Source organism: Melospiza georgiana, chromosome 6 (genome assembly GCF_028018845.1).
Source record: "Melospiza georgiana isolate bMelGeo1 chromosome 6, bMelGeo1.pri, whole genome shotgun sequence".
Classification (NCBI taxonomy): Eukaryota; Metazoa; Chordata; class Aves; order Passeriformes; family Passerellidae; genus Melospiza; species Melospiza georgiana.
The window spans coordinates 22,132,412-22,147,376 of NC_080435.1; the positions used below are offsets into that span (position 1 = coordinate 22,132,412).

The window sequence follows — 14,965 nt, forward strand, 5'->3', positions numbered from 1 at the left end:
AGAGGGGGATGAGCCCCCCGGAGCACGAGCAGCACCGTGGGGTTCCCCCCACCCCATGGGGAGCACCAGGCCCCCCTAAACCCCCCACCCTCCCCACCCCTACCTGGGCACCCGCCCCCGGCCCCCCTTCTGCTTCTTGGCGCCCCCCGAGGGTTTGATGGGCAGGGGGGCCGTGCCCTCGGGCGGGGGCGCCTGGGGGGGCCCCAGCTCCATGGGGTCGCCTGGGGCCACCGGCTTGAACGCCTCGAAGGGGGAGAACTTCACAGGGCTGAGGGGGACACAGGAGGGGGTGATGGGGGTCAGACAGTGCCCATGGAGCTCCTTCCCCACCCCCGGAGGCCCCACCTCCCCCCATACTCCATGGACCTCCCCTACTCCTTCTTCACCCCCTTGGGGCCCACCCTGATTCCCAAAGCACCCCAAACCCTCACCCCACTGTCCCACAGCCTCTCCGTACCCCAGGATGGGACAGGTTGAGCCCCCCCATTGCACCCCCAGCACTGTCCCGTGTCCCCACCTTGGTGCCCACCCCAAAACCCCCATCCCAAAGCCCCACCCCAGGCACCCCCTGTGCCCCGGTACCTGACGGGGGTGCGGGGGCTGCTGTTGAGGCGGCGCGGGGAGCGCACCTTGGGCTGGAAGGAGAACCCCTCCTTGATGCTCTCCAGCACCGAGGGGGCCACGTAGGTGAAGCCCTGTGGGTTTGGGGGTGTCACGGGGGGGCCTGGCCGTGCCAGGGGTCCCCCCCGGGGCCGTGCCCCCCTACCAGGAAGGCCTGGTTGGCGCTCTCGCTGATGGCAGCGTCGTCGGGGCTGTCCACGGGGGTCTGGCGGGTGAAGCGCGTGTCGAACTGGCTCACGTCCTCCTCCGACTGCTGCGGGAACACGGAACACGGCGCCTGCTCCCACGGGGCCCCCCAAAAACATTCCCAGCCTCCCCCCTCGGGCCCCCATACCAGGCAGGGTTTGAAGGGCGGGTCCAGCCTGCGCGCCAGCAGGTCCTCCCAGTTGATGTGGCGGAAGAAAGGCTGTTTCTGTGGGGTTTGGGGGTGTCAGGCAGCATTCGGGGGGTGTCCCCGGGCACCCCCTGCCCACCCCTGTACCTGCACATCAGCTGCATCACCAGGACCACCCCCAACCCTCTGGCTGGGGTTCCGCTTCAGGAACTGGAGAGAAACAGGGATAGAGATGGGAATGGCGGGAGGACCTACATAAATAAAGGTGGGGGAGGAAATTTGGGGGGCACCTTCTTGAGGAGGTCACGAGCGTCGGGCGTCAGGTAGGGCGGCAGCACCAGCTTCCCCTTGAGGATCTTGTCGATGGTCTTCTTGCGGTTCTCGGCGGTGAACGGCGGCTGTGGGGGCATGGGAGGGCCGTGAGGAGCCAGGTGAGCCGAGGTCACCCCGGGATGTCCCCTCCAGTCCCCAGGGAGGAGGCAGGGAGGGAGCAGCGGTGGCACTTGCCGATCCGGTGAGCATGTCGTACATCAGGGCGCCCAGGCTCCACCAGTCCACCGCCCGGTTGTGCCCGCTCCGCACCAGGATCTCGGGGGCCCTGGGGGTACAGGGGGGCCCTGAGCGGATGGGGGGCCAGCACAGACCCCCCCAAATTCCCCCCAGTGCTGCATCCACCTCACATGTACTCGATGGTGCCGCAGAAGGTGTGGGTGACGGCCCCGTCGTGGATGGACTCCTTGCACAGCCCGAAGTCCGTCAGCTTGATGTGACCTGAGGGACGTGGGGGGGTCAGCAGTGCCCCCAGAGAACCCCCCCAGGCTCCCCAGTTTGCCCCCAAACCCACCTTGGCTGTTGAGCATGATATTCTCCGGCTTAAGGTCCCGGTAGATGATGCCGTGGGAATGCAGGTGACCCAGGGCCAGCGTGATCTCGCTCAGGTAGAAGCTGCAGTGGGATTGGGGTGCCTGTGAGCCATGTTGGGGTGCCCACCCCGTCCACACCCACCACCACCACCTCATCCCTACCAGGCAGTGTCCTCCAGGAAGATCCCTTCCCGCTCCAGCTGCATGAAGAGCTCTCCACCTGCACAAAGAGCCCAAGAGGGACCCTCCTGAGCCATCCCTGGACGCTCCTTAATCACCCCTCGGAACATCTGAGCCATCCTGGGACACCCTTAAACCATCCCTGGACACCTGAGCCATCCCTGGACACTCCTTAATCACCCCTGGGAACATCTGAGCCATCCTGGGATGCCCTTAAACCGTCCCTCGACTCCCTGAGCCATTCCTGGACACTCCTTAATCACCCCTGGGGACATCTGAGCCATCCTTGGACATCTTTAAACCACCCCAGAACCCCCTGGGCCAACCTTGGACACCCTTAAACCACCCCTGGACACCGTGAGCCACCCCTGGACACCCTTCCTGGACACTGCAGCCACCCCAGGTCATGTCTTAACCATGCCTGGACACTCTGAGCCCCCCCTGGACACCCTCCCTGGACACTATAGCCACCCTAGGTCCTGCTTTATCCATCCCTGGACACTCTTTAATGACCCCTGGGAATATCTGAGCCATCCTGAGTCACCTTTAAACCACCCCAGAACCCCCTGAGCCAACCTTGGACACCCTCCCTACACACTGTAGCCACCCCAGGTCACGTTTTAACCACCCCTGGACACCCTGAGCCATTCCTGGACCCCCTCCCTGGACACTGAGCCACCTCAGTTCCCACTTTAACCATCCCTGCACCCCCTGAGCCACCCCTGGACACCCTCCCTGGACACTGTAGCCACCCCAGGTCCCACTTTAACCATCCCTGGACCCCCTGAGCCACTCCTCGACATTCCCCTGGACATTGTAGCTACTCCAGGTCTCACTTTAACCATCCCTGGACACCCTGAGCCATCCCTGGACGCTGCAGCCACCCCAGGTCACGCTTTAACCATCCCTGGATCCCCCGAGCCATTCCTAGACACTTTAACCACACCAGGTCACATTCTAACCATCCCTGGACACCCTGGACACCCTCCCTGGACAGTGTAGCCACCCCAAGTCACACTTTAACCATCCCTGGACACCCTGAGCCATTCCTGGAAGCCCTTGAGCTCCCCCTGGGACAATCTGCAGCCGTCCCTGGAGCAACCCCCGGCTGCCCCGGTCCCGCCCGCACCGCTGAGGCACTCCAGGATGAGGTAGAGCTTGCCGCCCGTCTGGAAGGCGTAGATGAGGTCCACGATGAAGGGGTGCTTGACGGCCTCCAGGATGTTCCTCTCGGCCCGGGTGTGCGCCGTGTCCTTGGCGTTGCAGGCGATCTTGGCCTGGGGGGGAGGCGGTGAGCGGGGGGGGTCCCCGGGGGGGCGGGGGGGGCCGGGGCGCCCCTACCTTCTTCAGGACCTTCATGGCGAAGATCTTGCCCGTGTTGGTGCCCTGCACTTTGCGCACCTGGAACACCTGGAAGGACGGGCGGGGAAGGTTGGGGACGCCCCCGGGGGACACTGCAGCCCCCCCAGAGTGTCCCCGGCCCCGCCGCGTCCCCACCTTGCCGTAGCCACCCTTGCCCAGGACGCGGAGCAGCTCGAAGCAGTGCGGGCCGATGTGCTCGGGGCCGTTGTTGACGCTGCTCTCGGAAATCTCGATCTCTTCATAGTGTCCCACCGGCCTGGCGGGAGAGGGGGTGAGGGGGACAGTCCCCTGCCTGTCCCTTGCCTGTGCCCCGCCTGTCCCCCGCCTGTCCCCCGCCTGTCCCCCGCCTGCACATCCCCCGCAGGCTCCCCCACTTACTCCAGGCCGTTTCCCCGCGGCTCCAGCTCCATCTCCTGCGGGAGGGAACTCGCGGTCAGAGTGAGCAGGGGACGCATGGCAGGGAGGGGACATATGGCAAGGAGGGGACACGGCACAGAGAGGACCCACGGCAGGGAGGGGACACAGGGCAAGGAGGGGACACGGCAGGCAGGACACGGGCACGGCACGGGCAGGACACGGGCACGGCACGGGCAGGACACGGCAGGACACGGCAGGACACGGCAGGACGCGGGCAGGACGCGGCAGCGCGGGGCGAGGCAGCGCCGAGCCGGCCCAGCCGGATGTTTTGGGGCCGAGGCCGGGCCCTGCCCAGCGGGAGCCGCCCGCTGCCCGCCCGGGATCCGCGGCTGCCCCCGGTGCCCCGGCACCCCGTCCCCGCGGACACCCGGCTGCACCCTCGTCCCGCCACCGCCGGGACCCCGGTCACTGCCCTGCCGCCGTCCCCCCCAAGCCCCTGCCCGCCGCTCCCGGCACCGAGCGGACCCCCCGCACCCCGACACTCCGCTCCCACCGTCCCCACTGCGCCCCGGTGCCGCTCGCCGCCTCCACCCCCGTCCCGCTGCCGGTGCCCCCCGTCCCCGCGGCGCCCCCCGCCCCAGCCCCGGTGCCGGCGGCAGCCCCGGTGCCCCCCGCGCCCCGCTGCCGGCTCACGGCGCCCAGCTCGGGCTCGTCCCCGTCGCTGCCCTCCTCGGTCTCCAGGTCGATGTCGAACACCCCCGCCATGACGGCGCCGTGCCGGGACCCCCGGGGACCCGCCCCGATGGCCACGCCCCCAGAGCGGCCACGCCCCCGCCACGCCCCCGTGTCACCGCCTTATCGGGGCCCGGGGAACCCGCGCGCTGGCCACGCCCGCGGCCACGCCCCTCCCGCGGCCACGCCCCCCGCGCGTCACCGGGGTGTCCCCAGCGCGGGGGACACGGGGACAGGGGGTCCCGCGGGTGGCGCAGGAACAGCACAGAGACAGCGCGGCCGCTCACAGCCTTTACTGGGGACCCCGGCCCGCCACGCCCCCTGCGCCGCGCTGACGTCAGCGGCGCCGCCGTGACGTCAGAGGAGGGGCAGGAAGAGAGGGGAGCACCCCGGTGACCCCACGTGGGGATCCCGGTGGGGTTTTGAAGGCACAAGTGGGGCTGCGGGGCACCGGGCTGGTTATGGGGTCACTGGGGTGGGTGTGGGGTCACTGCTGCTGCTGTGGGGCTGCGTGTTGGTGTAGGGTCTCTGGTGTTGGTGTAGGGTCGCTGGTGTTATTGTAGGGCCAGGGGCACTGCAGGGACTGGGTGTTATTGTAGGGTCTCTGCTGTTATTGTAGGGCCAGGAGCACTGCAGGGACTGGGGTTTATTGGAGGGTTTTAGGCACTACAGTGGCTGTGTGTTATTGCAGGCTCTCAGGCGCTACAGGGGCTCTGTGTTATTGTAGGATCTCTGGTGTTATTGTAGGGTCGCGAGGGCTGTAGGATGTGGGTGTTATTGCAGGGTCTCTGCTGTTATTGTAGGGTCAGGGGCGCTGCAGGGCTCTGTGTTAGAGTGGGGTGGCTGGTGTTGTTGTAGGATCTCGGGCATTACAGGGGCTGGGTGTTAGTGTGGGGTCACCGGTGTTACTGTAGGGCCTTCCCAGTGACAGCCCTATATCACGTCACACAAGTCTTCCCAGAGGATTTCTGAGCTGCTCCAGGGAGTCCCTGGGTGCCCCTCTGTTGTTGTAGGGTCCGTGGTGCAGGTCTATCGCTGTAGGGTCTCCCCATGCCGGTTTGTTATTGTGGGGTCCCCCTTTCAGTGTATGCTGCTGTAGGGTCTCCCCTAAACTCGGGTTTGTTACTGTGGGTTCTCCCCATTTGTTATTGTGGGGTTTTCCCTTCCCGGGTGTCACTGTGGGGCCTCCCCACCTCAGTCTGTTACTGTGGCGTCTCCCCTTGCTGGTGTGTTATTGTGGGGTCTCCCCACGTTTCTTTGTTATTATGGGATGTCCCAATAATTCGTTGTCATTATGGGGTCTCCCTCCCCATAACGGTTTGTTCCTGTGGGGTGTCCCCATGCCAGCAGGTGCCAACACCTCACGTGTCACCTGCTGCTCTCATGGGGTGGCCTGGCTGCCTCGGGGGTCCTGGCTGCCCCACCCTGGGGGTGGCACGGGGACAGCAGGGGACAGTGTCCCCCCTGTGTGTCCCCAGGCATGGGACAGACCCCCAGCTTCAGGGACAGACTGTAGGGACAGGGCAGAAGGGACAGGGAGGGACGTTGGGAAGCGGGGAATGGGGTGCTGGGCAGGGGGATGGGGTGCTGGGGTAATGGAGGGATGCCAGGGGATGGGGTGCCTGGACTGGGAGAGGGGGAATGTTCAGGTGAGGGGTGTCAGTGTGATGAGGAAGTGCCAGGATGGACGGGGATGCCAGGGAATGTGGTGCCAGGACATGGGGGATGCCAGGGATTGGGGTGTCAAAGTAGTGGGGGATGCCAGGGGATGGGGTTTCAGGATGTCAGGGGATGGAGTGCCAGGTTAATGGGAGCATCCCAGTGGATGGGATGCCAGGATGTCAGGGGATGGGCTGCCAGGGGAGCGAGGGCATGCCAGGGGATGGAGTGCCAGAACATGGGAATGCCAGGCAATGGGGTGGCAGGGCAGGTGCCTGGGATCCAGGGCGGTGTGGGGCTGCCAGGACATGGTGTGCCAGGCCAGGGGTGCCGGGGGGATGCCGGGGAGGGGCGGCGGGGCGGCGGGAGCGGTGCCGGGTGTGCCGGGGCACGCATTCCCCCGCTCTCCCCGCTGCCTGCCCGGCGCTATTTGAAGTGGGACAAGAAATGCTCCACGGGATACCGCGGCGAGTCGATGCCCAGCCCCTGGCAGAGCCCCAGCAGGCGCTCGCAGGCCTCGGCCAGCGTGGCCCCGGCGCACGCCACGCTCAGCAGCGGCTCCTCGTACTCGCCGGCGCCCCCGGGCTCCTCGAAGAGCCGGTTGAGGCGGACGAGCCCGCGGCCGTGCAGCTCCCGCAGAGCCTCCATGCCGCCGCCGCCCGCCAGGGTGTCACCGTGCTCCGAGGCCAGGCACATCACCCCGGCCAGGTGCGTGCGGGCCGCGGGCCGGGCGGGCAGCACGGGCGGCACCCCCAGCGCCACCAGCACGGCGGCCAGCAGCAGGTCGGGGCCGTAGACCTCGCGGATCCAGTCGCGCAGGTAGAAGCCCCCCATGCGGGGGTTGATCTCCAGCAGGCGCGGCCCCGCCGGGCCCAGCTTGAGCTCCACGTTGAAGACGCCGTCGCGCAGCCCGCAGGCCCGGCAGCACTGCAGCGCCGCCCGCACCAGCTGCGCCTGCCGGTCGGCGGGCAGGCAGGAGGGCAGGCACGCCGCCGTCTCCAGGAAGGCGGGGACGCGCGTGGGGCCGTTGTCCGACACCCAGGCGCCCAGCAGCCGCCCGTCGAAGACCACCAGGTCCACGTCGTGCTCGGTGCCCGGCACGTACTCCATGAGCAGCATGGCGTTGCCCCAGCCCAGCCCGATGCCCGGGTGGTCGGCGTCGTCGCGCAGGTCCCTCCAGAGGCGGGCGGCGTGAGCGTGGCACTGCCCGGCGTTCTCCACCAGCCGCACGCCCACGCCGCCCGCGCCGAACTCCAGCTTGGCCACGGCGGGGAAGGGCACGGCGCCCGCCGCCCGCTCCACGTCGCCGTGGCTCCGCAGGCGGCGGCAGGGCACGGCGAAGGCGGCGGGCGGCGGGCGGCCGCGGCGGCAGCGCTGCAGGTGCCGGTGCGTGCGGCTCTTCTGCTTGGCCACCCGCACGGCGGCGGGCGCGGGGCCGCGCAGCCCCAGCCCCTGGCACACCAGCGCCGCCAGGACCACGCAGTCGTCCCAGTAGGAGAGGCAGGCGTGCGGCCGCAGCCCCCGGGAGCGCAGCAGCTCCAGCACCCGCTCCGCGTGCTCCTCGTCGCGCCGGTGCTCCCGGCTGTCGTAGGGCAGGAAGGTCTGCACCAGCCCCGCCGCGAAGTGCTCCGGGTCCGACTCCACCAGGTGGATCTGCGGCCGCGGAGAGGCGTCACGGGGGCACGGCCGGCCCCTCACCGGGCCGTGCCGTCCCCCGGCACCCCGAGCCCCTCACCCTCAGCCCGTAGTCGCGGGCCGCCTCCCACACGAAGCTCTTGCTGACGCCGCCGGCCCCGATGAGCAGGATGTCCTTGCCCTCGACCAGGTGTCGCTGCGCCCGGTGCAGCATGGCCTCGGCCAGCAGCCGCGGCACGTCCCCGCGGGGCTCGCCCACGCCGCGCCCCATGGCCTCGGCCAGCGCGCACGTCTCCAGGCACCGCTGCCCGTTCGCGGCCAGCGCCACCAGCTCCAGCGCCTCATCCACGCACGCCAGCAGGAAATCCACGCCTGGGGACGGTGACGGCGCGCTCAGCACCGCGGGGTGACCGCGGGCACCGGCGGTGTCACCCGCGCCGTGCTCACCCAGGATGTCGGTGCGGGCCCGGTCCCCGCCGCGCTGCCGCGGGCTCAGCTCGGCCTCGCTGGCCAGCAGGGCGGCCGCGGCGGCCTCGGTGGCCTCCCGCAGCCGCGTGGCCAGCGCCTGTCGCTGCCCGGGGGCCGCCACCCCGCACTGCTGCAGGCCGGAGTCCAGGCCCTGCGGCAGCGCCGCGCCGTGGCGCACCGGGCTCTCCGCGCGTCCCACGGCGCAGGCCACCTGTGCGTGGGGACACGGGGACACCCACGTGTGTGGGGACACCGGCTGCCACCGGCGTATGGGTGCCAACCCATAGCCTGGGGACGCAGCTGCCACCAGGGCATAGGGACGTGGGGTGACACGTTGACCCGAGGCGTGGGTGTGGGTGGCCACCAGTCCTGGGGACGCACCAGGGCACGGGGACATGGACAGGCACACAGGGCATAGCACACAGATTGCGACAGCCTCCCACCACAGCTGGGGACATACGGGGCCACCAGGACACGGGGACAGCCATCGTAGGCTGGGGACACATAGAGCCACCACACGGGGTGTGGGGACAGGCCGTACCTGGCAGAGCTGGGGCCGGTCCCCCCAGGACCTGCAGACGAGGGTGCAGATGCGCAGGGCCATGGGCAGCCGCGGGGCTGGGCTGCCTGGGGGGCAAGGGACAGGGCAGGCACGGCCGCCATGCGGGGACGGGGCCGCCCTGCCCCACCTCCCCCTCCTCCTCCTCCTCCTCCGGGGCCTTTTGGGGCTCCCTGTGGCACCGCGGTGGCCCCGGCCAAGCCCAGCCCCAGGGAATGAGGGGTGCAGCATGGCCACTGCCATCCCCAGCCCCACGGGACTGTGGGGAGTCACAGGGGGTCACCCCAACACCCTGCCCAGCCCAGGGCACCGTGGGGGTCCAGGGTGACTTTCCCTCCCACCACAGAGGACAATGAGGGTCCAGGGTGACCTTCCCCACCTCTCCCCATGGGTCTGTGGGGGTCCAAGGTGGCGATCTGTCCCCCCACCCCTAACCCAGGGGACCGTGGGTGTGACCCTAGTGCCCTCCCCCAGGACCCCAGTAATTTGGGCACCCCGATGGCCGCCACCCACCCGCCCCAGGGCACAGACACGTGGCCGGCACAGCTGCAGGGACCCGTGGGACCCCGGGGGTCTCTTCCCCCCCCTCCCAGGGTGGTGGGCGCCCGAGGGCGGGGGCCTTACGTGGGGGGGGCACGGGCAGGCGGGCGGTGGGCACCATGGCCTCCAGCAGGACGCTGTCCTCCTCCGTCAGCCCCCGGAGCAGGGCACCCACCGCCTGCGCCACCGCCGCGCCCTCCTCCTTCCTGTGGGTGCTGCGGGCGCCTGTCCCCCGCCACCGCCACCCCGCCGGCCGCACCAACACCTGCGGGCACCTCCGTGTCACCCCGTGCCACCCTGTGCCACCTGCACCCATCCCTGTCACCCTGTGCCACCCCACCCCCTGCACCCATCGCTGTCACCCTGTGCCACCCCACCCCCTGTGCCCACCCCTGTCACCCTGTGCCACCCCAACCCCTGCACCCATCGCTGTCACCCTGTGCCACCCCACCCCCAGCACCCACCCCTGCCACCCCATGCCCCCCAGTGCCACCTGGTCGCCACCCTCACAGCCACCCCACCCCGTGCTCCTCGCTGTCCCCCAGCGCACCCCGGCGCCACTAGCGCCGCCCGCCCTGCCGTGCCCACCTGGCCGTAGGGCTCCATGGCGGTGCCCCCCAGGAAGGCGCCCACCTCCTCCTGCACCAGGCTCTGCTGGCCCTGCGGGTCCTGCAGCCTCACCAGCCTCACGCCGGGGGCCGCGGGCAGGGCGGGCAGGTCCCCCCTGGTGCCCAGCACGAAGGCCAGCGTGGGGGGCACGGGCAGGTTGGCACGAGCCGCCAGCACCCAGCGGGCGAGCAGCGTGTCCTCCAGGCGGTGGGCGAGCGGCACCGAGCCCCCCGTGGGGCAGTCCAGGTCACGGGCCAGCTCGCCCACCCAGCCGCCCTCGGGGTCCCCCGGCGCGAAGGTGCCCGTCACGTAGTTGGCACGGCGGGGCGGCACGAAGCTCTCCAGGGCGCTGTGCCCCCCCACCTTGAAGGAGACGCCCCGGGAGAGCAGCAGGGACCAGGCGCCCGGGCACGACTCCGATGGCACCCGGCTGGCCCAGGAGGGGGACAGGCACAGCACCATGGCACCTGCGGGTGGGCGCGGCGGTGGGCACGGTGGTGGGCACCCCCTGCCCCAAACTGCCCCCCAAGGGAGTGGTGCTGGGGGTAGGGCACTTGCTGCTAAACTGGTGTGTACTGGGATTAACGGGAGACGGGGGGCTGCTGCCGCCCTGCTCCCCTGCCTCAGTTTCCCTCACAGTGCGGGTCAGGCAGCACAGGCGGGTGTGGGCACAAGGGGATGGCACCCACCTGGGCAGCGGGTGCCACCCTCCAGCAGGACGGGCAGGAAGGGGATGGGCGAGCCCAGGATGCAAACGGTCATGTCCAGCGGGCCAAATCCTGCCAGGAAGGGAAGGGTTAACAGCGCCGGGATGGGGACCCTGGCGCCACCCTGCCCGTGGCACCCCGGTGTGGCTGGGAGCCCCCAAACCCCCTGTGTCCCTAGCCTGGCACCGCATCCCCATTGCCACCCTTATCCCTGCCACCCCCGTGTCCCCAGCATGGCACAGAGCCCCCATCGCTGTCCCTGCCACCCCCGTGTCACCAGCCTGGTACTGAGTCCACATCACTCTCCCTGCCACCCCCGTGTCCCAGCCTGGCACCGAGCCCATAACCCTTATCCCTGCCACCCCCGTGTCCCAGCCTGGCACCGTGCCCCCATCCCCAGCCCGGTCCCTGCCACCCCCGTGTCCCAGCCTGGCACGGCGCCCCGCGTGTCCCCAACCCGTGCGGGGCTCCGCGGAGCAGTCCAGCGTGGGGGGCAGCCCCTCCTGGCACAGGGCGCTCTGGAGCCGCTCGTAGGCGTGGGTGGCACCGTCGGGGTCCTCGCTGTCCCCGGGCACTTCGTCATCGGGGGCCTCGTCCTCCAGCCAGCCGGGGCACAGCGCCTCGGGCCCTGCCCACTGCTGCTCCTCGGGGCTGGGCACCCGCTCCGGGCTCGCCTGGGGCGTCGAGAGCTGCGGGAGCAGGGACGGGGCTGGCACGGGGCTGGCACGGCGGTAAGGGGGTGCTCTGGGGCTGGCGTGGGGTTAGGGGCTGTCACGGGGCTGTCACGGGTCCGGCACGGAGCTGGCACGGGGACAGAGCCCGGGTGGGCACGGGGAGTTGGCACCGTGGGGCGGGGGCGCTGGGGGGCTGCGGGCGCCGGGCACGGCGCCACCACCTCGGGGACAGCGGGGCAGCAGTGCCAGCCGCCGGGGCCGCCAGCTCCGGGACAAAGCGTCCCCTTGTCCCCGCGGGGTCACGCGGCGGGTGGGCACAGCACGCCGCGCTGCCCGCTGCCCCGCGCCAGTGCCCGGCACCGCCGGGACCCGGGATGGGCACCCACCTCCGCCCGGACCCGCACCCGGGGCCACTCACCATCCTGGTGGCAGAGGGGCTGCAAGAGAAGGACAGGCAGAGTCAGCGCGGCTCCCCGGGAACATGCCACCCTCCCCGGCCACCCCCGGCCGTGCTGGAGCCCCAACCCAGCTCCCGGGGAGGGGGGGACCCGTCCTGCGGCACCCGCCAGAGCCTGGCACGCTCCCTGGGCACACCTCGGTGCCAGCTCCGGTGTCTTCAGGTTGTCCCCTCAGTGCTAGTCCCAGTGTCCCCAGACTGACCCTTCGGTGCCAGCCCCTGTGGCCCCAGCTTGTCCCCTCGTTGGCAGGTCTGGTGGCCCCAGATTGACCCCTTGGTGCCAATCGCGGTGGCCTCAGGTTGTCCCCTCGGTGCCAGCCCCGGTGGCACCTCCGGCTTAGTGTAATCCCGTGCCAGCTCAGCACAGCCGGGGGCACCTCCCGGTCCCGGGGGTGCCAAGGTGCCCTGGGGGTGCAGACCCGGGGACAGGGGTGTCCCCACCCCCCCCCCCGGGTGTCCCCGCTCCCAGCAGGTGCCACCGCGGCAAAGCTGGGCACAGAGGGAAACTGAGGCACGGAGCTGAGCGGTGCCCGCTGGCAACCAGGCTGTCCCCAAGCCCGGCACCCGGTGACAGCGTTGGGGACACACGGCTCGGTGGCGTGGCACGAGGACCCCCCAAAACCCATTCGCGGGGGTCCCTCAAAGCCCGCGCCCGCCCCAGCCGCGGGCCCGCCCTGTCCCCTCCATCCCGGCTGGGAGGTGCTGCGCTGTCCCCAAGCTGGGACAGCGGTGTCGCCCGGTACCTTGGGGTGGGAGCCGTGGCCTGAGAGCGCGCAGGGGACGAGGGCTCGGGGACGCCTGGCGCAGGGGACACCGGCCGGTCTGGCCGTTAAACCCCCCCCGCGCCACCCCGGGGTGCCAACCCCCGGCCCCGTGCCCCGGATTAGGCGACACAGAGCCCCATTGTCCCCTCTGCCACCTCGCGCCAGGCGCTGGCACCCCTGTCCGTGTCCCTGTCCCCGTCAGCAGCGAGCTGCCTCAGCGGGAGCCGGGGGGTGGCTCGGCCTGGCGGGGCTCTCCTGTCCCCCTGTCCCGCGTCCCCTGCCCGGGCACGCCCCTCGCCCTCCCCCCTTGCTGTCCCCCTGTCCCCAGCGCGGCGCAGCTGCCAGCACGCACGTCCCCCGGCTTAGTTCCAGCTGCCCGCGGCGTCACTGTCACACTGTCACTGTCACCGTCACCGCCACCGGCAGGCGCGGGGCCACCAGCGCGGCTGGCGCTCCGCAGGGTCCCGCACGCGCTGTCACCCGCTCCCTGCCACCCGCGCCGCCCCCGCCTCCCGCCACCCTCTCATTGTCACCTGAACCGTCACGTGCACCCTGTCACCCACCACACGCTGTCACCGTCACCTGCACCATCACCGGGGTCTTGTCACCCGCACCTGTCACTCCCACCCTGTCACCCACACCGTGACACCGCACCATCACCGGCACCCTGTCACCTGCATCTATCACCCACAACTTGTCACGCGCATCACCTACCTGTCACCTGTACCCTGCCACCCACACCCTGTCACCCGCACTGCCACCCAGACCCCCTAACCTGCGCCGGGCCACCGCCCTGCCACCTGCACCCTGTCACCGTGTCACGGACATCATCACCCACCTGTCACCCGCCTGTCACCTGCACCGTGCCACAGGTGTGCGCACACGCCCCGCCCCCATCCCGCTGAGCCCGTGCCCCCGGTACCGGCACCGGCACCCCCAAACCCACCCACACCCCCGCGGCCACCAGCACCCACCGGGGTGCCGGTGCCGGTGTCTGTCTGTCGGTGTCCGTCGGTGTCGGTCGGTGTCTGTCTGTCGGTGTCGGTTTCTCCTGGTGTTGCGGCTCTCCCCGCTCCGGTCGCGGCGGGGTCGGGCTCTGGCGGGGTTTCCCGGTGTCGGTCCCGGTGCTGTCGCAGCCTTAGCACAGCGGCTCTGCCCGTTCCGGTCCCGGCGGTGGCGGCGGCGCCGTGTCCTGCTCGGGCGGGGCGGGGCGGGGCGGGGCGGGGGCACCGGGGGGACCGGGACACCGAAGGGGGTGGCAGAAGGGAGGGGACAGCGGGGCCGGGGTGCCACGGCCGGGAGACGGGGACAAGGGACTGGGGTAGGGAGCGGGACAAGGGACGGGGACAAGGATAGGGGGACAAGTGACCGGGGCAGGGACGGGGCCAGCCCAGGGTCAGCCGGGGACGGGAGTAAAACTGACACCGCGGAGCAGAAATGTCAGGGCAGGCCCCGGGAGCTATTCGCGACCTCCCCGCACGACATGGAATGGGACACAGCGAATGGCATGGCGTGGCACGGCGTGGCACCCAGGGAATGGGACGGCGTGGCACAGCCAGTGGGGACAGGGGACAGCCATAACCCCATCCCTGCCACCTTTCATGAGCGGTGGCACAAATGTGTCACCCTCCCCCGTGTCCCCGGTGGGAGCCCGCCCTGCGGGGTGTGACCGGGGACCTCGGGGTGGCAACAATCTCCCGGCAACGGCCCGGTGACGCTCCCGACGGTGTCCCCCGGGTGGGGACATCCCTGGGCTCTGCCAAGCATCCGCTGTCCCTGTGCTCCCAGGAATGGGATGCGGATCCCCGGTGGCCTCCGTGTCCCCCTCCTGTCCCCTCGCAGTCCCGGTAGCCGCTGTTTGTGCCGAGGCTGTTCCCCTCCCTCTCTAGCCCTGTGTCCCCAGGCCCAGGGCACGAGTCCAAGTCCCCGCTGTCCCCCGCGTCCCCTTGCCCGGCGTGTCCACTTGCCCGGGTTGTTCTCTTGCCCACAGATGTCCCCCTTCACAGGCTGTCCCTTTTCCCAGAATGTCCTCTTTCCCAGGATGTCCCCTTTCCCGGGAAGCCCTCCATTCCAGGGAAGTCCCCCTGCCCAGCACATTCTCCTTTCCAGGGAAGGCTCCCTGCCCGCGGTATCCCCTTTCCCGGGACGTTCCCCATCCCAGGCATGTCCCTCTGCCCGGGATGTCCCTTTTGCCCGGTGTGTCACCTTTCCCGGGACGTTCCCCTGCCCGGAATGTCCCTCTGAGGAGCGTGTCCCCTCTCCACGGCCGTCACCCTGCCTGTGTGACACCGCCGTGGGTCCCTGCTGTCCCTGCGAGGCTGGGACGGCGTGGTAGAGGGGACAGCGGGACACGGGGACAGCGGGACAGGAGGACAGGGGGACCGCGGGACACGGGGACAGCGGGACAGGAGGACAGGGGGACCGCGGGACACGGGGACAGCGGG

At 70.3% G+C, this 14,965-nt stretch overlaps 2 protein-coding genes across 4 annotated transcripts; both read right to left on the reverse strand.

Moving 5' to 3' along the window:
• Window positions 1-99: 99 nt before the first annotated feature.
• Window positions 100-4,491, reverse strand: RPS6KB2 (ribosomal protein S6 kinase B2). The gene is made up of 15 exons (XM_058026281.1): window positions 4,411-4,491; window positions 3,739-3,773; window positions 3,496-3,616; window positions 3,340-3,408; window positions 3,128-3,275; window positions 1,981-2,038; window positions 1,800-1,900; window positions 1,636-1,726; window positions 1,463-1,553; window positions 1,246-1,353; window positions 1,103-1,165; window positions 956-1,033; window positions 767-874; window positions 583-695; window positions 100-268 (listed from the first exon to the last, which is right to left on the reverse strand). The coding sequence occupies exons 1-15, from the start codon at window positions 4,480-4,482 to the stop codon at window positions 100-102; spliced, it is 1,425 nt and encodes a 474-aa protein (XP_057882264.1). The 5' UTR covers window positions 4,483-4,491.
• A 1,054-nt stretch (window positions 4,492-5,545) lies between these two features.
• Window positions 5,546-13,658, reverse strand: CARNS1 (carnosine synthase 1). Of its 3 annotated transcripts, none has more exons than XM_058027161.1 (10): window positions 13,496-13,658; window positions 11,687-11,737; window positions 11,084-11,315; window positions 10,609-10,698; window positions 9,899-10,386; window positions 9,395-9,575; window positions 8,753-8,838; window positions 8,191-8,422; window positions 7,844-8,115; window positions 5,546-7,761 (listed from the first exon to the last, which is right to left on the reverse strand). In XM_058027161.1, exons 4-10 carry the CDS (start codon window positions 10,679-10,681, stop codon window positions 6,535-6,537), a joined length of 2,559 nt encoding a protein of 852 aa, XP_057883144.1. In that variant the 5' UTR covers window positions 10,682-10,698; window positions 11,084-11,315; window positions 11,687-11,737; window positions 13,496-13,658; the 3' UTR covers window positions 5,546-6,534. The 3 variants fall into 3 exon arrangements, with proteins under 3 accessions (XP_057883144.1, XP_057883143.1, XP_057883145.1); XM_058027160.1 differs by having other exon boundaries at window positions 11,719-11,737; window positions 13,496-13,552; XM_058027162.1 differs by lacking the exon at window positions 11,687-11,737.
• Between the last annotated feature and the right edge of the window lie 1,307 nt (window positions 13,659-14,965).